At 39.9% G+C, this 22,347-nt stretch overlaps 1 protein-coding gene across 4 annotated transcripts in view; it reads right to left on the bottom strand.

Annotated features, from left to right (window-relative positions):
- mtcl1 (microtubule crosslinking factor 1) overlaps nucleotides 1-22,347 on the bottom strand; it is a 79,149-nt gene that overhangs the window by 55,299 nt on the left and 1,503 nt on the right. For all 4 annotated transcript variants that reach the window (XM_085439908.1, XM_085439909.1, XM_085439912.1 and 1 more), the window contains exons 2-3: nucleotides 17,556-17,780; nucleotides 16,691-16,849 (exon numbers count right to left, since the gene is read on the bottom strand). In XM_085439908.1, coding sequence (XP_085296034.1) covers nucleotides 16,691-16,849; nucleotides 17,556-17,780 — 384 coding nt within the window. The remainder of the gene's footprint in view (nucleotides 1-16,690; nucleotides 16,850-17,555; nucleotides 17,781-22,347) is intronic.

The raw sequence follows: 22,347 nt of genomic DNA, 5'->3' as shown, positions 1-22,347 counted from the left end.
TTTTCATACATTTTAAAACCAACATATTTGCAAAGGACATCTTAAATAAGCCAAGTTTTGTTTTACTTATTTATTTTGCCACGAGCGCTCTAAAGAATCTGAGTTTATCTTTTGGTAAATACATTTTTTTGACAGAGTGCATCACGCTGTCCCACAAAATTTGTATCTGTGAGTTGCCTTAAAATTTCATCAAACACTGCGACTCTAAAAGAGCGAGCTGACAGACTGGATCCAACTAATGATAAACTCTGAGCGACTGCGGGCCTGATTTAGCCCCCTCGCTGCTATGGAAGGATGACAAGTGCAGAACTGGCAACCTCCCCCTGTGGCTCGGTGAGAGAGCTGGTGGTGGAGTCGAACGGGGAGACTGCACCCGACCGCTAAAGGCGAGAGGAGGGAAGTGGTGATTGATATTTCTGCTATGAAAGGCACACAGTCTGGCAAAGTGAACCAGCTTCAGAGAACAAGTGAATTTTGTTCTGAACACATTTCCAGCCTGGAGAGGAGTGCCAAGTCCAAACAACTCGTTATTTTCTTTCTTGTCAAGTCTGCTGCAAAGGTAGGGCTTCTTATAGTTTGCCTGACTATGTCAACACTGCATTTTGAGTAAGGTACAAATGATCTGAACTAAAACTACATAGCTGTAGCTGCATTTGTTTGCTGTAAGACTCAGCTACCAAGCCTAATACCTGATTTTATAATTTAGAAATTATTTAATGTCCTTGTTTGTGCTGACACTATGATGGTACAACTGACATGTTACATGACAGGATTAGGCAGGTGGAGAAACATTAATGACTCACTATGAACTTCCTAATATGATCAACTTAACCTGCTCTGCTGCAGCTCTGAGTCTAATGCGTTATATATGCAGATGTGATGTGAACTATTATGCTGCCATGGCTGATGTCCAGTCCCCATAAAGTCATAAAAATGCATGGCAAATGGTGCTAAAGAGCATCATGAGCTTAATTTCAAACCAATGCTACCCATATGGAAAAGATATATATAAATCTTATAAAGTTTGTATCTGTCTTGTGTGAAACTTGTATGAAAAGCATATAAGAGTGAAAACAGATATAAGATCCCTTGAAAAATTATATAATGAAACTTGTATGTTTTGGATACTTACTAAAACAATATATGAAAGTAATGAGAAAGTGGCCACTTTCATGAGTAATCACATATAAGTTTTTACTATTTCTAAACTAAACTAAACTAAACTGTGCAGTGTGGGCATCCATCTATTTTCTTCTGCCCTGTGACTCTAAGGCTGGGCACCCCATGATGGATCGCCAATCTGTTTCAATTCAATCTATTTATACAGCGCCAAATCACAACAACAGTCACCTCAAGGCGCTTTATATTGTAAGGTAGATCCTGCAATAATACATACAGGATCATATGACCCCTTATGAGCAAGCACATTGGTAAGGCAAGGCAAGGCAAGTTTATTTGTATAGCACAATTCAACAACAAGGTGATTCAAAGTGCTTTACAGAGACATTAGAAACAAAAACCAATACAAAGCATGATTTAAAATTGATTAAAACAAGCAAACAAACTAATTAACAAACAAACAAAACAGTATATAAAATCAAAACAGATAAAATCAGTAGTTAAAATGTAAGTTTTGAAATTTAAGCTTAAAGTGTGGATTTGGTTCTTTATTCAAATGCAGCTGAGAACAGGTGAGTCTTCAACCTGGATTTAAATAAACTGAGTGTTTCAGCTGATCTGAGGCTTTCTGGGAGTTTGTTCCAGATATAAGGAGCATAAAAGCTGAATGCAGCTTCTCCGTGTCTGGTTCTGACTCTGAGAACTGATAAAAGACCGGATCCAGATGACCTGAGGGATCTGGAAGGTTCATACTGGGTCAGGAGGTCACTGATGTATTTTGGTCCTAAACCATTCAGAGCTTTATAGACCAGCATCAGAACTTTAAAGTCTATCCTCTGATGGACAGGCAGCCAGTGTAAAGACCTCAGAGCTGGACTGATGTGGTCCACTTTTTTGGTCTTAGTGAGGACTCGAGCAGCAGAGTTCTGAATGAGCTGTAGTTGTCTGACTGATTTTTTAGGTAGACCTGTAAAGATGCTGTTACAGTAATCAAGCCTACTAAAGATGAATGCATGGACTAGTTTTTCCAGGTCCTGTTGAGACATCAGATCTTTTATCCTTGAAATATTCTTGAGGTGATAGTAAGCTGATTTTGTTATTGTCTTAATGTGTTTTTCTAAGTTTAGGTCTGCATCCATCACTACACCCAAATTTCTCGCCTGGTTTGTGGTTTTTAGATGTATAGATTGAAGTTCTCTGGTGACCTGTAATCGTTTTTCTTTGGCGCCAAAGACTATTACTTCAGTTTTGTTTTTGTTTAGCTGGAGAAAATTGTGGCACAACCAGTCATTAGTTTCCTCAATGCATTTACCAAGAGCCTGTACAGGGCCTCGGTCTCCTGGTGACATTGTGATATATATTTGTGTGTCATCTGCATAGCTGTGATAGTTTATTTTGACAGTGAGAAGGAAAAACTCCCTTTTAACAGGAAGAAACCTCCGGCAGAACCAGGCTCAGGGAGGGGCGGGGCCATCTGCCACGACCACGTGTGAGAGAAGGACGGCAGGATAAAAGACATGCTGTGGCTTTTGGCTAATGCACAGAGACAGATATTTACACTCACATTCACACCAACAGCTACTTTAGAACCACCACTTAAACCATCCCCATACATCTCTTTGGACTGTGAGAGGAAACCATAGAGAAGCCCGTACAGACACGGGGAGAACATGCAAAGAAGGCCCCAGTCCAGATTCGAACCCACAACTTTCTTGCTGTGAGGTCTTACTGCCGAAGTCTACAAAAGCTTGAGGACAACAGCAGCAATCCCACAAATATTAGATGACTGTTTGTTTGAGATCACCTGTGAATCAAAGAAAAATGAATGGACACCCTTGTACCCCTTTATAACAAAGCCCTCGGTGAAGTCATGAGACTGTACAGGGCAGCTCCCAGGTGGGAATGTGTGTAACTTAAAATGAGCTGCAGGACAGTGCTTTAAAAAGCCTGCAGACACAGCAAAACTCTTCCCTAGAGACAAGTGAAAAATACACAATACACCTGAAAGGCATTGGCGCTGCATACTACTGCTCTGTCTGGAGGTCATCCAGTGCACATCCAGCCTAAAAAGCCTGAACTCCCAAACATCCCAGAGTCTAAGTGAAGCTACTGTATGGATACATATATAAAATAATAATTTAAAGCGTCACTAGGAGTCAACCCACTAACAGCTATTAGTGACACTGTGGCTCAGACAGGCCAGGAGGAGGGAAGAGCTGCCATGTCAGCTGCCTCCAAACTCTTCAGCAGGTCCAGCGAGTATTCTGGGAAAGCAGACTGGCTGCGTGCCAGTGCTGTGCAGTGTGCAGTACAAAGAAAGCGAGCCATGTGGAGAAGGCAAGGGAGGCGAATGTCGCTCTGCACTCATCAAGATATACAGAGAAGACGGATAAGATCAGCGAGTTACACTCAACCGGAGGCGACCCCGCCCTCGGGCAAATTAATGCTGACAAATCAGAAATGGAAAGAGATACTACATTTCCCATGCTGTTCCTGCCAGAACAAATTTCTCCAGCACAGACATGCAGAACACAAAGATCCTCTCTTATTTTTTTGTGCAACCCATCTTGAACCAGTTGGTGCAGCTGAGATTAAGAATTCATCTTTGAAGGGAGGATAAGGGATAAAGCTGGTGATATTTTACCTTCATATGTATTTGGCAGATGCTTTTGTCCAAAGCAGCGCACAGATGAATCTCTGTTATTATCAACAAATATGATGAAAAGACCAAAAACTCAAACAAATGTAGCCCGTTGCAGTATTTCTCATAGCTGACCCACTTCAGCACCATTCATTACATTGATTCCAAACCTTTGCTTCAATTTGGCATGTAAATCTCCTTTACTTGAGTCAAAAGTGATTATACGCGTGACCTAGACGGAGGCCGCTCAAAATTACATTCCCACTCCCACGCAAGCCGAACAGAGAGGGGGATTCCTTTGATCTAATATATAAAAAGAAGAAAAAGTAGGACGTCTTCACTTGTCTGAATATCATTAGTGGGTGTTTTATGTTGATAAATTAACAAACTGGGTCATTGTTGTCTTTCTTAATGGAAAACAGAGAAAAACAGAAAGTTGTACTGACATAAAAAAATACATCAAAACTCTTGAAAAGTAAAGAACTACTCTGGAGATCACTCACAACTTCCCAACTCTAGCATCTCAGAACTGAAGTCATCCACGACCTGCTCACTTGTGCAGTTTACTCATGTGTACATGCATACAGCATACATTTAGTGGGAACAGAATCTCTGAGTCATCCCTTTCCACTACATGGTCCACCAATGTAGTGAAATGGTGCCAGATGGTCTAGTCTGAGTATTTTAGAAACTGCTGATCTACTGTGATTTTCCACACAACCAGCTCTAAGGTTTGTAGAGAATGGTCCAAAAAAAAAGAGAAATATCCAACGAGCGGCAGCTCTCTGACTAAAAATGCCTTGTTGACATCAGAGGTCTGAAGAGAATGGTTGGATTGCTTCAATGTGACAGGAAGACAGTAACTCAAATAAACACTCATTACAGCCAAGGTATGCAGAAGAACATCTTCAGACTGGCTGCCACTCCTGTCAACCAGAAACAGGAAACTGAAGCTACAATTCATACAGGCTCATCAAAGACTGGAAACACATTGCCTGGTCTGATGAGTCACAATTTCTTCTCCAACATTCAGATGGTAGGGTCAGAACTGAACAACAAGAGAGCATAAAACCAACCACTCAGGCTGGGGATATAGTGGGGTGAGGGACATTTTCTTGGCACATTTTTTGCCCAATTCTGCACCAACTGTGTGAGGCTATTGTGTCAACATGAACCAAAATCTCTGAGGGAGATGAGGATTACGTTTACTTCATCGTGAGAGGTAGCTCTAACACACTTGGACACAACTTCAAGGTTGACTTATGTAGATACCTACTAATAACTACTAACTCATTGAATATAATGTACAGCTACAACTCGTGTACTGGTTTTGTTTATGGCCATCCTCCTTAGTGAGGTCACAGTTTGAGGAAACATCATAGAAACAAGGAACTGGTTTTTCCTCTTTGTTAAAAGTCCAAACATTCAGGCTTGCTTTGTTTTTCCACAATGCCACCAGTGTCTTGCTGATCATCACACCAGTTCATGCTGCATTCCTAATGGGTTGGTTACAATGGTGGAAGTAGGTCACAGTAATCTCCATAAACAGATATCTGCCTATGAATATGTAGAACCTGCAGGCAAAGGTTTTCTGGTGTCATTATGCAGTCAGCTTGAGTTCTGCTGACCAAACACATTTAAGCAACCTTTGATTGTGTGCAGGTAAACACTCTGTGTAAAGAGCAAGGAGAGACTGGGGGAGTATTTGCTGAAATGCAATCTTGAAAACATTGACTATTTAGCATAGAAAAAAAGTTGTGCCCAAAACTGAGTATTTGGAAACAACTATCACTGAATACAACAGGAAGTCATTGCTCAGACACGCATCAGCTCTATCAGGAGCCCTGAAAAATTGCTCCTTGTCTTCAGAGACTTTGCCAGCAGACTAGTCAATGGGTTTCCAAACTTAGGCTATAGCAGCAATGATATTGTGTGATGGACATTTAAACTTTGTTCCAGTTACAGCTGTCCTGTAAAATCAACCAACCAAGCCAAGCCAATTCATCAGCCAATATTAGAGTATTGGAGACATATTGGTATTGGGATATATGTCTAACGTTAAGTCTCAAAAACCAGTAAAAACAAAAAAATCTTTTAAATTGGCATTTTAAAAGATCAGTCGATATATAATTTCCTGTTACTAAAAATCCCTTTCTTTGAGATTTGGTGCAATCAAAAGATCAGATACTTCCCTCAAATCTTACTCCAATGCAACAGTGCAAAAAGAAATAAGCCCATTTAGACTTTGGTGCATCTGATTGTTTCTGTAAACAGACTTCTCAAGATAGCTTCCAGGCCCAATTAAGCCCTTATCAGCGGCTTATTATCCTTTAGCCCATGATTATCATGTAGTTAGGAACGGCAGCCTCTTCTCACATCATCTGCAATTCATAATTAGCAGGAACCAAGTTATTTTTCAAGACTCTGACTCCTCGTTCTGTTACCATCAAGCATGTGTCTATGGTAACAAAGCAAGGATAAATAAAAACCTTACAACCCCATGATCATAAACTTGTGTCTGTTTATCTGGAGCTTTCCCTCAGGCATCAGCCATGTCTCCTCTGCTCACTAATAGGAACCATACACACAGCATACAACAGAGCACTATTATAATCTATGGAAGGAGCCTGAATGAGCGCACAGTTGGAGGGGGGTGTAGGTTAGGGGGGGATGAGGGTCAAAACGATGCGTACGAGTGTCCAGCTGGCTGATAATGAGGTCGGCCTCACCCCCGCGCCACTTTTCCACCACCCAGCACTTCACTGTGCCCTAGTGTGCATCAAAAGGTTCACAAAAGGTTGGTAATAAGAAGGAGGGGCTTTCGCCTCTGCACACATGGGAGCTTCGTGGCCAGAAAATGTTAGGAGGGGAACCAATAAAGGAGCAAAGTGAGAGGTGAAATACTGAACTATTATGAAATCCCAGCAGACTACCAAGCTGCCACAGGACGTTGTACAAGATAACGAAGTCTGAGCTCAGGTGGCGGCCAAGGAGTGCAGTAATCTACAGAGTTGTTACCCGGACTTGTTATTAGCCCAGATGATGGCTTAAGTCGGGGGGTAGTGTTTGTTTGTGTCATGTCACAGCTCCTGAAGTGGAGCTTTTAACTGATTCTTCTGGGATGACCGCCTTCCTCCCTCAGCTGGGCTGGAGCTTTGCCTTTTCTCAGTTTCCTTAGAGGGGGTCTAAGGCATTGATACGCTTATTTAATTAAAGGTTAACCAGTGTTTGATTTCTAAACACTGTAGTTTACACTCATAACCTGTAACATTTTGCAACTCCAGGGCTGTATTTTAAAACCAACCACGTGAGCCAGCTAATTCATCAGCCAATATTAGGTTATTGGAGATATATTGGTAATTGGGGTATATGTCTAACTTTAAGTCTCACAAAACTAATGTTATCCATGTTATCTAAGCATCAACACAGTACAAACTCCCTAAAATTGGTATTTTAAAGTTCACTTAAAATTAAAAGCCTAGCGGTCAGTATATCCGTTCCTATCACTATAAACATCTATGTCTGAATCACACTTAATTAAGCATAAAAAGAATGGCTCTATCTCAGATGGTTGTTCACAGGCAATGTGCATTATCATGTGAACTGCTGATAGCTTAAAGAGCAGTTTGAAGCTTCAAAAAAACAAAAAAAAAAACAACTTCATCTAGTACTGAATATCACAGCATGACATGGAAACGACAGGCTTGCAGTAGCTCTCTAGAAACTACAATACCTCGACCTTCGTTATGTGTTGGTATAGTCAAACGGTGATGATGTTCTTCTCCAGGTCATCATTAGTGCAGCGAAATTCAAGGCCAGCAAAGGAGGGCGAGGAAGCTACACTAAAACCCCCTAGGTACTTAACAAAGAGGGGATTGAAAGCAAATAGAAGAGGTAATTAAAGGAGGGATAAGTCACCAAGATTTCACAGCTTTCTGATTTAGTCTCCCTCAGTCTTAACAAGCTATGCAGCAGGTCTCTGTCCATATCACCGAAGTCATTATTTGCTTATGACTGTTTGCGTGCAACATATAACCTCGGAGAGGAAGCAGTGACAGCCTCTGTTTTCTTTCCCAGTCTCATAGTTTCTTCTGTAACAAGCACTGTGGATTAAAGCACAAACAGATCTATAGGCTCCCACAGTTCTCAGACACATGCAGCCCCATCTACTTCAAGTGAGAGACCACACAGTCCCCCCCAGACTAATACATTGCCTGAAATAGACCACTTTAAATATGATAGAGAACTCACTTGGATACTGCAAGCTTGACCAGGCACAGCTCTTTATTTTCTCAGGAAGGTTATACACTCCTGGACTGTAAAAACATAAACAGCTTTGTGATTCTATTGGAGTCCATCTTGATGAAAAATGTGTACATCAAAATGTGCATCGAACTCTTTTTGGAAAGAAACAAGCTATTCTATTTATGAAAGTAGCCGTATATTTTCTGTGCATATGCAATATCCTGAGTTGCATTTTTAATATTCATAGTGCCATATTTTTTTTAAAAAAACACTAAGCCTTTCATGTAGAATAATTAAGATTTTGCAGGGAGTGATGAGCACACAGAATAATCAGGAACCATAAATGATCATGTTAGTTATAAAACTCCTAGCTTTACTGTTCTGGTCACTTTCAGTGCTCTCAGCTGTGGCAGGCAGCTGTTTTCTGTGAAAAACACTATGAAAGACTCACTGTATAAAGTACATATTGAAGCATTTATCAACTAGATATTTCAGCCAGGTATTTCCCCAAGGAGTTTACAGAGACCTGGACAAGTTAAAAGATGTGTTATTATTGAACTTATATTCATCCAGTGCCAGAAATAGGACTCCTAATGAGTGATAATGCTTCTCTGGCTTTACTGGAAATGTTAAAAGCCAACACATTCTTCGAAATGTTACATGTTATATAACAACAAGGAAAATAAGGAAAACATTTTTTTGGATATGATTGCATCTCTATGTGCCTTTGTACTCATTCTGGAAACAGATTCTAGTTAAAGGCCAGAACAGAGCTTAATGTCTTGCACAAGAGTCGTGCTAAATAATATACTCGTCTTTTCCCTGACAGTAGACGTGTTCTTCTGCAACAGGAGGGCTGCACAATCCTCCCATAAGTCACTTTAGTCTCTTGTAGTTTACATTTATGTTGATGCAGCCTTGTCTCGCCCTGTTGCTGCTGTCGGTGAGGACATGGTGACAGCGCTCTGTGACTCAGGCGATCTCTGACCGCTGCCTCATCAAATGAACTTTTTTAGACTACAGCGAAGCTCACTGACACCACAAAGTCCCTGTAGCCTGCAGGTGTGCACGGAACATGTAACTGGGCTTATTTTTGGAGTAAAAGAAATGGAAACTGGCCAGCACAGAGTTGCTGTAAGCATCCTGATAAGATGTAACACTGGGCCACCATAGATCATCTCCTTGTAATGCCTTATGGCAAGAGTTCCTGCTTCATCAGGATCACTCTATATGCCTTTTTCTGCTCTCAAGCTCAAACATCTGGAAATTTTTAGACCTAGTAAGAATATTAGCTCTTCTCCATATAACGTTAAGCTGCATTAGCTCATTGTTTTGGTCACTACGCACCAGAAGAAATTTACCCGTTTGCTCTTCCAGACAACAGAGCTGTTAGAAAACGGCAGATGGGTGTCGAGGGATAATTTTTTATTTATACATGAAATAGGCTTGTGATACACTACAGTTGTATTTATTGTTTTATTCAGGCTGTGGGTGGGAGAATTGTTTGCAGAATCAAAACAAAGTTAAAACGTTCTCACATGATCCTTACAGGATTACAAGAGTCAAACTTAGTACGAAAATGTCTGAATTTAGTTACCAGTGACCCACTTTGCATTACACGTAGTCAATATATATTATTTGTTATTGTGAAAATATGGATTACTGGAGCCTTAACAGGATTATCGCCTTATCTTTTTTTTTTTTTTGAGCAAAAATCTTTATAGTCTGGAAGCATCCAAAACAATTCAGCAGGATAATGTAAATCAGAACTGACATCGTCTCTCTTCATACCCTCAGGCGAGGCCAGAACAGTTTTTTCTGACTATATTTCACTCAAGGCGATGGCCCCCAACATACTAGTGGGAGCTCTATTTTCCTGATGGCTTGTCTGTTCCTTGTGTTTGGAGGAGAGGTGAGCAACACAATGAATCAGCCTGAGTTACAGCCTGCCAAGCTGCTGTCAAACACCCTAAATATAACTGCTAATACCATTTGTTACAGTGAAGAAGAAAAGCATCCATGATACCAACCTTGGATTTCTCCTGCTTTCAGATCTGGGTTAAGCTGAACAAAATACTGTGAGACAATGAGGTGATGTTTTCAGGACACCAGCTTTATTTGCATTTTCAGATGTTTTGTTATATTTAAACTGTATTAAACCACTGCACCTGTATCTCAGCCACGTTTCTGTTGCACCACTGCTCTGTCTTGGACTTGTTGTTTTCATTTCTTTTTTCCCCCTTGTATAGTTAATTTACTTAATCATCTCGCAGCACATTAAATATTCATTCTCCAAAAACACCCAACTGGGCCAGGGTTAACCTACCAGCTCAAAGCACAGATGCAAGATTAGCTTTGCCTTTATAGAGATTTTTCCCCATTTTCAACTATAAACATCAAATGATGGCACCCAAAAAAGGTGGAAACATCTGAATTTTCAACCAGCCATGGCTAGTTGCCAGGTAGCTTCCATAAATACAGATTTAATTTTATAGACATTACGAAAAACTCAGGATACATTTAGTTTAATTTCATCATCAAATATCAACTGTTTTAGATAAAGTATTTTACCAGCTTTGATGCCTGTAAGAGCACTTTAAATGCAAATCAGATGTGAACTACATGCCAAGGCTCACGATTTCTGAAGACTGCACTTAGGATGGCGACAAATATGTTTTTGAATTTCTTTCAAATGCCCCTTCATGTGTCTGAAGACATTTAAAGACACACTTTCATGCTGGAACGGCGAATGCTTCGGGATGTTTTCTGATTATAAAACGACGGCTTGGATACGACTGCAAATTGAAACGTTTGAGCAACACGACGGCGTGCATGAAAAATAAATAAATAAATAGAAAAGGAGAAATTCCATCTTGCAAGGGTTTTAACTTCAAAGGCCAAATGCCTCAGAGTTGTAACACATGACTCCAGGGTTTCATGCACTTGTCGATTTTCCATTACTTGCTTTGGGTCTCCGATAGCTTGCCTATAGGGTAACAATATTGTCTCCTCTAAAATGATTTACCACTCCACAGTTTAGGCATTCATGATACACATTACTGTTGTAAAATAAAAAGCTATGTGTCAAGCACAGCCTTGATTTCAGACGTGCGTTTATGGTGTTATTCTAATGCCGTTCTCATTAAATCGGAGCTGAAGATGTGGTTTCCACCTGAAAACAGCAGAAATGTGCAAGTAATGGCGTCCTCCTCTCAATCACGTCTACGAAGAATTTCTGCACATTGAGCAAACTGCACAGTGGCTGCGCGATGATAAGCTTTATATGGATGTGTGTCACTGCAGCAAATTTTGAGTCCCTACGCTGCTCCTCTCCTCACGCCTGTTCTCCTTCCTATTGGTGGAGTCAGACACAAGATACTAACTAGGTCAATGAGATTCATTTACACTCCTCCAACAGGGGAACCACAGCAGAGGAGAGGAGAGGGGGAAGATGTGAAAGAGAGAGGTGTGGAGAAGCAAGGAGAACAGAAGGATCAGGAGATGCTTCTTCAAAGCCAACGCTTTTTCTGCCAAGGAAGGGGGGGAACGATGCAGCAGCTCTGACATGAAACAAATGTCTGTGGTGACTCTCGCTCAGATACTGTTGATGTGACTTATTAAGAATGCAGGCATTTCCCTCTGAAATCTTTGTAGTGGGGAAAACACAGCAACAAAACAACTGAAAGGTTGGAACTTCTCTCGTAGACACCTTCAGTCTTTATTTTTGGTTCTGCATAAGTGAACCCAGTTATTGTGGCTCTTTCATAGTTAAAAACCAGCAGAGTTGTGTTGCATTTAGTTAGTAGTTAAACTGATAATGCACATCAAATCAGTTCATCATTTGCAAATTTTTGATTCGTCTCCACTGCAACCTGCACATGAAACAAGGCAATAAAAGGAAAAACACACCATCGCTTTGCAAAGATTAAACAAACCCCCCAAAAACACACAAAACAGAAGCTTGCTAATGAGCACAGGTGACGACTCTATGCATCCACAAGCACTTGAAGCAAATCAGCCTTTGGAATACAACCCTTATCGAACAGATTGCATCGTGTAAACAATTTCACTCGAATACATTCTGCGTGCACATGCTCTTCATTTTAATGTATATTTCAGGTGACATACCCTTTTCCACTTCCCAAAAATGGCAGCTTTCAATCTCAAATGATCCTCAGCAGATGTTTTTCTTTATTTATTTAATAATCAATTAGACTGAAAAAAAAAAACCATTATGCACTACATACTGTACATTAATGCCACTGTTTTGCACATGTCTCAACCAACTCTGTATATTTTTTATATATTTTATTTTATTGTTTAATCTATTTAATTTGTAAAATATGTATACACACACACATATATAGAAAAACATATTAGTATACACATCCAGTAATGCATATACTATTATATATTGTACATATATTTATTAGTCTCAGATTTAGCCATTCTTATATTTTGCTTGTTTTACGTTATTGTATTTTTGCACAACTCTGTTGCTTGTGAAGCTCGCACACAGGAATTTCACTCACATGTACTGTACCAGTGTACCTGCACATGTGATGTGACAATAAAAAGTGATTTGATTTGATTTGAAAAGAAAGTGGCCAGTGTGAAATTAATTTGGGCTGTCTGACAGACCAGAAAGGCTTTCTTGAAACATCACATCAGGGTCTGGGATCAAGTGATTAGAGATTCTTAGTTCCAGATATATTCTCTTTTTTAGGGCTTCGCTATGACTCGATTAAATCAAAATGAATATAGTAGGACCCACTAATAGTGCCTTTATTTGGTCACCTTCCTTTTTAGATATGTCCTCCACTCAAATTCATTAAGAAGATGAATAATCCACAGATACTGCTGTGAACGGCTTTTATTAGAACTCCTTCAGCAGAACAAACGCTACAAAATCACACTTAAATGCTCTCTGCCTACTCCAAAAGAAGCCTCATCTTACCAGCATAACCCTCAATGAGACTTTATTGATCACTGCTTTCATGACATCTGATGTCAAGTTAATGCTTCAATATGAAAATATCTGACGTGCAACATACCTGGGAGTCACTGAGGGGGAAACCACCGCACAAAGGATTATCCTTTGGCCTAATGAAAGATGAGTTTATCACAGCGAAGCAGGAACTGCAGATAAATCACCTGATGCTCGTGTTCTGCGTGTTGGCATTTCATTAGTTCCAGTTCATTACACACATCAGTGGGCCTTTCTTCAAATGTCAGAATGAAAAATCTCCCAATTGATCACAGTTTGCCTTCGTGCTGACCAGCAACGAGACCATAATTTAAAGTGAAGAAGATCCCGTCAGGCAGCTCTGCTAAACTGTTTGATATCAGGGCCGAAAGCTGTTGTTATAGCGCACGCACACGTGGCCTATGGCCGTCTGCTTACAGCCATCCCATACCTCTCTGTCTTTTTCTCCCTCGCTCTCCCCTCCCATCTGAGTGTACGGAAAAACGCCAGGCTGTTTTATAACAGCCCTTCTTGTTGGATTAATCCATGCTGGGGTGCCAATCTCTGGGCCAGCGTCACATTGTGCAGCCTCCAATAGCCAAGAACAGGCGCAGGGACATGAGGACTTGGGTTTTAAAGGGCAGAGATGCACAAACTGTTGGAGATTAGCCGACCTTTAGCAATGCAGTGAAAAAATTCAAACTGATTTTTTTTTCATAATACTTTTTCAAAACAAATTGAGGATTAATGTGTATAAATATAACATATGCCCAACATCAGAATAACTATTGGCAAATACGACAACATTTACTGATGGCTGGATTTTAAGCTGTTAAATGTACACACACAGAATGAGGAAGAAAACAGTTGATTTTGTTTTTTACACACAGAATATTATATCAATGTTTGTGTTTCACTAGAGGTTTTTAGGGAAACGTGTCAAACATGAGGTTTGTAGCACGGCTCTTTAGATCGCCTTGTATAAAAGCCAAATTCAGGTACAGAGACAAAGATGTTTACTCTCAGATTACACAATACATCTCAGTATCTTTTACGCAAGCACAAAAACTTTAATTAAAGTAGATCAATTAATATAAAATGCGATTTGATTTTGTAGGTCCCACAAAAAATGGTAGTTGTTAGTCTCGACTGGTTGGTTTGTTTGTACTATTGTGTAACTTTGGTGTTTTAGGATCAGTGCAGCAACTCCTGCTTTCATAAATACTTGTATGGTTACTAAAAGATGCTTAATGTAACAGGTCAATGTATTGATAGAAACGGTAAAGGGACCGGTACTTATATAACATTCACACAGACTCACACACCAATGGACACATCAGAGGCAACTTGCGGTTCACTATCTTTACCAAGGATACTTAAATACACAGGCTGGAGGAGGCAGGGATCCAACCAATGCTCTTTGGATTAGCCATCTCTGCTCTTATTTAAAGTAAATTTTATGTGTATAAAATTTTTAATCTAATTCTTTATTTCTGAAGAGTTCTTTTGAATAGATGGTTATAATGAACTTGAGCTGAACTGGGGTTTTTTGATCGACAGTATGATTTTATTTGAGAAGCCCACGTTAAGGTGCTTTGTTCATGCAGTGGTGCTCGTCTGCATTTAAAGTGTATGTTAGCATTCAACACTAGTGATAAAGGAGCTGAAAAGATATCCTAAGAAAAGTAATGGGGCTGACTCATACAAACTAGAACAAAACTCAAAGCAGTGCTGGATTATGTGCTTCCCTTTTCTTCTGTAAATTGCGTCACAGTACACCTGAGTCATGGTTTACGAGGTGTAATTAAATTTGAAAAGGAAATGAAGTACTCCTCAATCCAGTTGAGCTGCATTCTTATCAGTAAGTGTGTTGCTCCTTTCCTGTCTATGACTGATGTTATCTCTGTGACTGAGCAGCTCTGAGAGCAAAGGGCAGTTTCTTAGATTCAGTTGCTGAAGCTGATCGCCAAATAAATTGCGTGTAAACACTCTAATAATTTCCTGAAATGGTTATCCTGAATTTTAAAGCAATCAAAAGACTTTATGCGAGCCCACGGAAAAAGAAATGTGGACCAACTCTGAACACATTTGGGGGTGCTGTATTATAAAAGAGCCAGAGACGGTTTATGTTTTTCTGGGACAAAGCTCGGAGGAAAACACAAAAAAATCATTTGGAGCAGCCGCTGTCTCAGCCTTTCTACTTACTACTCCCTCCACTCCTCCTCTTTGAACAAGACAGTCTGTGTCATCTTATGCTCATAAATGTATGCATCGTCCCACCACCACCGAGCTGCATAAAACTGCACCGAGCCACAGTTACAGAGTTACACAGCACGCCCCGCATTACAGATATCTGAAAAATGTCAAAAGAACAATGTGCAGCTTCCTCACACTGCACTCTCGCTCTTTCCCAATAACTTTCTTTTAAAAGGTTATCAGGATTACAGCAACAAGAGTTGCGTTGACTGCATTAGCACATCCATAGTAGACATGAATTCTGCCTCTCAGTCAGTTCCTGATAAGCTGTCTTTGAAAACAGCGATGTTGCGAGCACTGACAGTTAAGGTCAGAAACATCTTTAGAATATAGATTCTGAACCAGTGGTAGACCTTTCTGAAGGGTACGCAGAAGCATGCAAAGTCTCACGGAGACAATGTGGCATGAGCTTAAAATCAAAGCATCTTCAGCAGCGCACATAACGACAGGAAACGAGTAACAGTGTCATCCTGCTGCCAAAAGAAAGCCACATCTCCAGACTGACCGGTCTGGTATTAGCCTAGTTTTTTCTTTGTTGGCAGATGGCATGTTACCTCCCATTGTCAGAATCGATTAGTCTAAGCAACTGAAGCTGAGCAGCACTGAGAATAGCTTCTGCTCATCTCGTTACCTGTGAGACGGCCTTACTTCACAGATGCAGTAAACAGTGATATTGAAGTATAACAAAAGCCTAAATTATACTGATACAGCAGCAAAAACACAAAATTAAAATATTTAAAGAACATGGGTAAATTGGGAGTGTGGGTACACTGCAGTTAAAGTGGGAGTGTCCTTCCTAGCACCTAAAGAAGCATGACTTTCCATGATTCAGATTCACCACTAAACTAGAAAAATAGAGCTCAGACATTACTTGGAATTTCCTCTCTGACTTCGTAGCTATCACATACCTTCAGTTTAGTTAGTCTGAAGCTCATAACATCTAGAACAAAATGTTATGTACTGCTTCTTGGGATGTAGCCATTCATTATGTGCCAAACCGTGTAGTGGGAAATGCCATCGAGGTCAAAATGTCTAAACTAAGAGAAGCACGAGAAGCAAGACATCTGGTTTTGACGAGCTCTTTCATTGTTTATTGTTATGAATGTTGGCTAAAAGAAGTTGCTGAACCTCTTTCCTAACGCACATTTATGGGGAACAACTTGTTCACACACCTGAGCTGTGAGTGGGAGGGGTTTTTTGGCCTTATTTTTGAATAATACAGTGAAAGTAACGTGTTCACACATCCTGATGCGAGTGTTTGAGAAAAGATGCTGCACTTAAAGGCAAAATTTGACTGCAGTGACCCTCCTGCTGATCAGGTCAGTGATCACCATTCATCTGAAACATGGTCACATTAACCAAAATTCCTCCTTGTTTATATGTGGAAATCCATATTTACAGGCTGTTCATTTACAGCAAAGCCACAAACTAAACTCTCAACTACTGCATTGTTATTCTCTGACCTCTTTGGTCCTCTCCAGCTCGTTGGCCAGTGCCTGTTTGGCGATCTCCACCTCGATGATCTTTTGTCTGAGCAGCTCGTTCTCGTCCTCAGCTCTGCTGCGTTTGTCCTCCACGATCTCCAGCTCGTTGTGCAAACGTACCGATACATCTTTGGCCACCTAAGGTCACACGGTCCCAAAAGGTTCAAACATAATGCACGTGTTAATATGTTGATTAAGGTACTCCTCTACTGACTTACATCCTAACACATCCACACACGTTTTATTATATAATTTGCTGCCCTATAGGAAAAACTTTCTTTATCATTACTACTATTAAACTGACAGATTAGTTGATAATGACAATGATTATTAGTTTCTCTCTTAAATCAATCTTGTGACACTATCAGTCATTGAACTATTTCAGTTTCCACTTGGACTTCTTGGACTTAAATCTCACCCTCTAGGGAGGTGCAGGTCCACTGTGAAAATAATGAAGGGAAGCTAAGCTAAGGTATATGGGGTTTTTTGGTAAAGCAAACACTGACCTTTAAGTAAAATTAAATGTTGTGCTTTTTTATTGCTATTGATTGATTAAAAATATAGAGCTTGAGGATTGAACTTTTTTTCAGTTTCCCAAATTTTAAAATGCCAGAAAAAGAAAGACTGGCTTAGAGTCATAATGTTGCCACACTGAAAAGATGCTGTGAATAAACTTACAGCTCAGATTATTAATTATCCTAAAGATAAAAATCCTTCTTCATAACTTTGGCGTTATGTGTGAACACATGCAATACTTTGGCATGACAAAATGTCAGTGTAAAAGTGTTGAGTGATGACAGGTGTTACTGCGGTCACTGACAAATACACAGACAAGCTCGCAGACCTTCAGATCCTGCTCCAGACTACGCAGCAGCTCTCCGTCCACGTGTCCGGTCTGAGCAACCCGTAGGCTCTTCTGCTCTGCCTTTCGCAGGCGGTATTGCAGGATTCGGCAGTTTTTATTAGAGCGGTCCAGTTCCCTCCGCAGCTCCTGTACCTGGTAAACCTCCTCCTCCAGATAGCTGTCGCGCACCTCCTCCATCTCAGCTCGCAGCTCGTCCACTTCATCCTGAGAAAGACGGAAAACAGAGGCCGACTATGTTAATAATGCACATTAATAATACTGATATGATTTGAGTGTTCATTTAGAGTACAAAAGCAGAAAAACGCTATATGAATTCCGATCCATTCACCATTTACCAGATGCTTGCTTTTACTGAATTAAAATGCCAAAAAGCACCAAAAATCACTTTGAAAGAAAAAAAATAGCCTTGCTGTTTCTTTCCAGAAATTATAATCTGGTTACTTAAGAGAAAAAAACAAAAACAAAAATGCCTCTCATGGTTTGTTATGGGACTGGCATGGTGGTTTGGTGGCTAGCACCAACACCTCACAGCAAGAAGGTCCTGAGTTAGGATCCAGCTCAGGCCAGCTGGGGCTTCTTGTGTGGAGCATGCATGTTCTCCCTGGGTACTCCCACTTCCTCCCACAATCCAAAGACATGCATGGTGATTCTAAATTGGCCATGCATGTGAATGTTTGTTTGTCTCTATGCGTACAGGCTGGTGATGTATCCAGGGTGTAGCCCGTCTCACACCCTGTGACAGCTGGAACAGGCTCCAGCACAACTGCAATGCTGAATTGGAAAGTTAGACGTACTCCTGAGTTTCTAAAAAAAAAAAAAAAAAATTCTGACAGACAAAATAATCTGTTTCAGATGTTCTACAGTTATATCGATGTTTTTATTGGTGAAAACGTTTTTGCAGATAATTCCAATTCCTCAAAAATCCTCTTACACTGATTCCAAATTGTATCCATTATTTTCTTAATCACTTATCCTATTCAGGGTCGGAGTGGAGCTATCCCACCTGTGATGGGGCTCCTGAACAGATTGTCATTGTATTGCAAGACTAACACATCAAGACAGACAACGATTTGCACTCATATTCACAAATACGACCACTTTAGAATAACTAATTAGCTGAACCTAGCATGCATGTCTTTGGGAAGAAGCTGGAGAGAGCCCACACAGGCAGAGTGAGAACATACAAAGTCCTCACCTAAAAGATGTGTATGGACCCAGGATTTCCATGATGCAAGGAACACAATAACTTCCAGTTTAGCATGCATGTGAGCAGCCTGCTGTAAAGACCCAGCTTGACTCTGCATGACTGTCTGATCAGCTGTGATGCTGCTCTGCTACATGTGCTGCAGACAGTGCCAAGAAAACCAGTTAGAGCGACTCCAGCAGACAAACAATATGATCAAACCCTTTCGAAACCAACCTAAAACTCTTTTCCTGCATCATTTTGTTAAACCAGTACCAGACAACATGCACGCCAATAGGAGTACATCTGCGATACAGCAATAAATACATAAATCTGGCACAAGTTATGACGCTGAAATGTAAAACTACAGATCTAAGCTCCTCTACATTATATAACACACATTAAACCTGCAATATGCTGACAGTATTGTATTATCCAGAGGAGGGACTAGAGTTTAAGATTTATCCTACACAGTGGCAAACAGAAGACTATGGGGGATTATTTTTTTAATCGTCTCAAAATATTGTGTTTTTGTTGACTATAAATTAACCACCAACATGTAAGAAAATTGCAAAATATTCAGCCTCAGATGAGCAAGAAAATACTATTAAATTTCAAAGCATACTTTAAGCTAGATTTTAATAATAAGTCATTTTTCCCTCAGACGGCATCTCAGAACAAAATAAGAGATTTCATCTTCTTGGACTTAAAAAAAAAAAAAAAAAAAGTTCAGACAAGACAGCTGAAATATCCAATTAGAAAATAGTCACAGAAAATAGTTTGGTTTATTTTTCTGTTGACCAGAGTCAACAGAAATAAAGTAATAAAAACGTAAGTGGAACACTTGACAAAACCATCAATGAAAACGGAAATTGTTGGTTCTTCTCATTACTCTAAAAAAGATGACGTTTTACAGCTACACGTATTTTAGTCCTAAACTATCAATTTTAAATGGTGTGTGATACAAAAATATAAGAAAGGCGATACAGTCTGCGGTAATATACGGTGGTAGATTACACTAATACTTTTATATGATTACATGAGTTCCAGTAATGCAGGTACTATTAGGGCTGATGATGTAACATTACTAGTTGGTTCTAAGCATCTTATCTTCGGATTGGATGCACTCATATTCTCCAGCTCCTATCAACGTAACATCGCAGTCTGGAAAAAGGGAGATTTATCTGCAGTACCGAGGCACTACTGAGGTTTGTTTGGTGACCACTGAGTTTGCCTCCCATCTCGACGAATCAGTTTGTTCTGTAGATTTCCCCCGAGACGATTCGTCCTAGGACTTAAGCGCCACTAGATGAAAAGACAATTGGACGGAGAAAAAAAGAGAGGGAGGGGATGAGTATGTCAATTAATGAAAACTAAATCTATCCTCATTTGGATTGGAAAAGCACACAGTCCGGAGGAAGCAGCTAATGACCTCGTACGGGGTCGAGCCAATCGATGGCCAGGTTAAAAGAGTCAGAGGCAAGGCAACATCCTGGGAGCATGTGTATAATCGCTGATGTTTATGAAGGGTGTGCATGCTGGGTCACCGGCACTACTTCTTCCTCTCTTGGAAGGGTGGATATTTTGAATTACCAGCTGCTTTAAGAAAGCTGGAGATGTTTGTTTGGACTTGTATTCACGATCAGTGAAGACCTGGAACAGATGATTTTACGTATCAGTTTACCTGACAGTTATTTTATTTGTAATTGATTTATTGTTCAATCCAGAAAGCTGGAGACATATTTAAACATTGACTACCATCATTTTTAGCATGCTTTGTCAAATCAGTAATCCAGAACACTAATGTTATCGATTTACATAAAGGTTAACATGAAGCGAAATAGATGGAAAATTTTATGATCATTAATGAATATATAATTTCATTCTATAAGTTTTAAAAAGCCAGTGGAACTAAAACAATAAGACAACCAATTGATTGACAGACCAAACAAACAGCAACAACACTGATTTTTCATGATCTTAAAGTTGAAATTTTAGTACATTTTTAAAGTAAAATAACTATATTTTTATACTATATAAAAAGGTACATTTTATATGCTTATAAACATTTGAAATACTTATGGATGGGGCGGAAAGTAATTTTGATAGACTAATAACAGACCAAACAAGTAATCTTTCCAGAAGTGTCAGTCAGATAATTAAATAATAATAATAAGATAATCTGTAAAAGGTTCCAGCTATTCTTCTTCTCAAACAGATATATTTTATAATTAACTTTGAATTTATTTTTATTTTTTTAAAAAGCTCATAAAAAGGTTTTAAAAAACATTTTTTTTAATCTTGTCAACTTTCCAAAATCAAATAATATTGAACGGGGTAGAAAAACAGCAAACCGCCACATTTATGCTTGAAAAACAACAATCAGATCGCTCGCTGATTAATTTGCTCTTAATTAACAATTAATCACTGCAGCTCTAATTAAAAAAACAAAACTCTTTTGTCTTTTGGTAGTAATGTAATGTTGTCATGTATATAAATACCGTATAAACAGACAGATTTTTATCAAATATCGCTCCCCTATATCTCCCCTGTCTCCCTTCACCCCAATCAAAACTGCCAAACCATCAGAAATAATAAATTCCCAAGAAAAATAAATATGTTGAACATTTTTTCCATGAGGATAAGATGCAGCAGAGATGAGGGCTCCCATACATTTTTGGGCCATGGGGGCTGGGGCGTGGTAAAGGACCTCAGAGACCCAGCTGGCAGGCTGACAGCCAAGCAGGAGGGTGTTTGAACCCTGCACACATGGGACATCTGACTGTTATCAAGTCCTGTGGGATAAAGCCATTACAGCGGGAGCCAGTAAAGCCGATTAACTCTCTTGTGTCTCCACCGAGCCAGAGAGAGACGCAGACATGCGTGATCAACTTTGAAATAATACTCTCATCAGTAACATGCAAATAAACATTGAATTAAAAAAAAAAAAAAGGCTGCAAGAGTGTATGCCGCATTAACTGTTTGCCTCCCCCTCCCCAAATTATGTGGATAACCTACTTAAGGGGGGGGGGGGGGGGGGGGGGGGGGGATTCTGCGTATAATCAGGTCCACTGAAGCTGCAAACAAAGCATTATATACGTACACCCTCTTAAAAACAGAGGTTTCTGAGATCTAACTCTTGGTTAGATCCGCAGACACATGCATTCGTTTGTCATCCACTTATGTTCTGAACACAACTCCAAAAAGTTAAGAAATAGCAGAAATAAGATCTGCACCGCATCTGATTACAGTGTGTTCGCATCATTACGCGCACACACAGATGTACTTATGTATGCCCCAAATGCAACAGAGTGGAAAATGGATGTTGAGACTTTCTGTCAAAACAGACTTTGGTGATTTGACAGCAACAATATGAAACACCTAAATTTTAAAGGGCATACTAGGATAAAAACCACTATCAATGTAATCCTATTGATAAAGGTCAAACCAGCAGGGAATCCCGGGAAGGTTAAAAAAACACGAGTGATGACATGATGAATGGAGAGCGGGGATTTCGTGGGGATGACAGCTGTGCATCATGGGGAAATGTCTTAGGATTGTAATTATGCTTCCAATTAGTGAGCAGGT

The sequence above is a fragment of the Copadichromis virginalis genome, linkage group LG18, assembly GCF_057382275.1.
Source record: "Copadichromis virginalis isolate Kocher_CV1m ecotype Utaka linkage group LG18, C_Virginalis_male_GT1.1, whole genome shotgun sequence".
Classification (NCBI taxonomy): domain Eukaryota; kingdom Metazoa; phylum Chordata; class Actinopteri; order Cichliformes; family Cichlidae; genus Copadichromis; species Copadichromis virginalis.
This window is presented reverse-complemented; position numbering and strand designations above follow the sequence as displayed.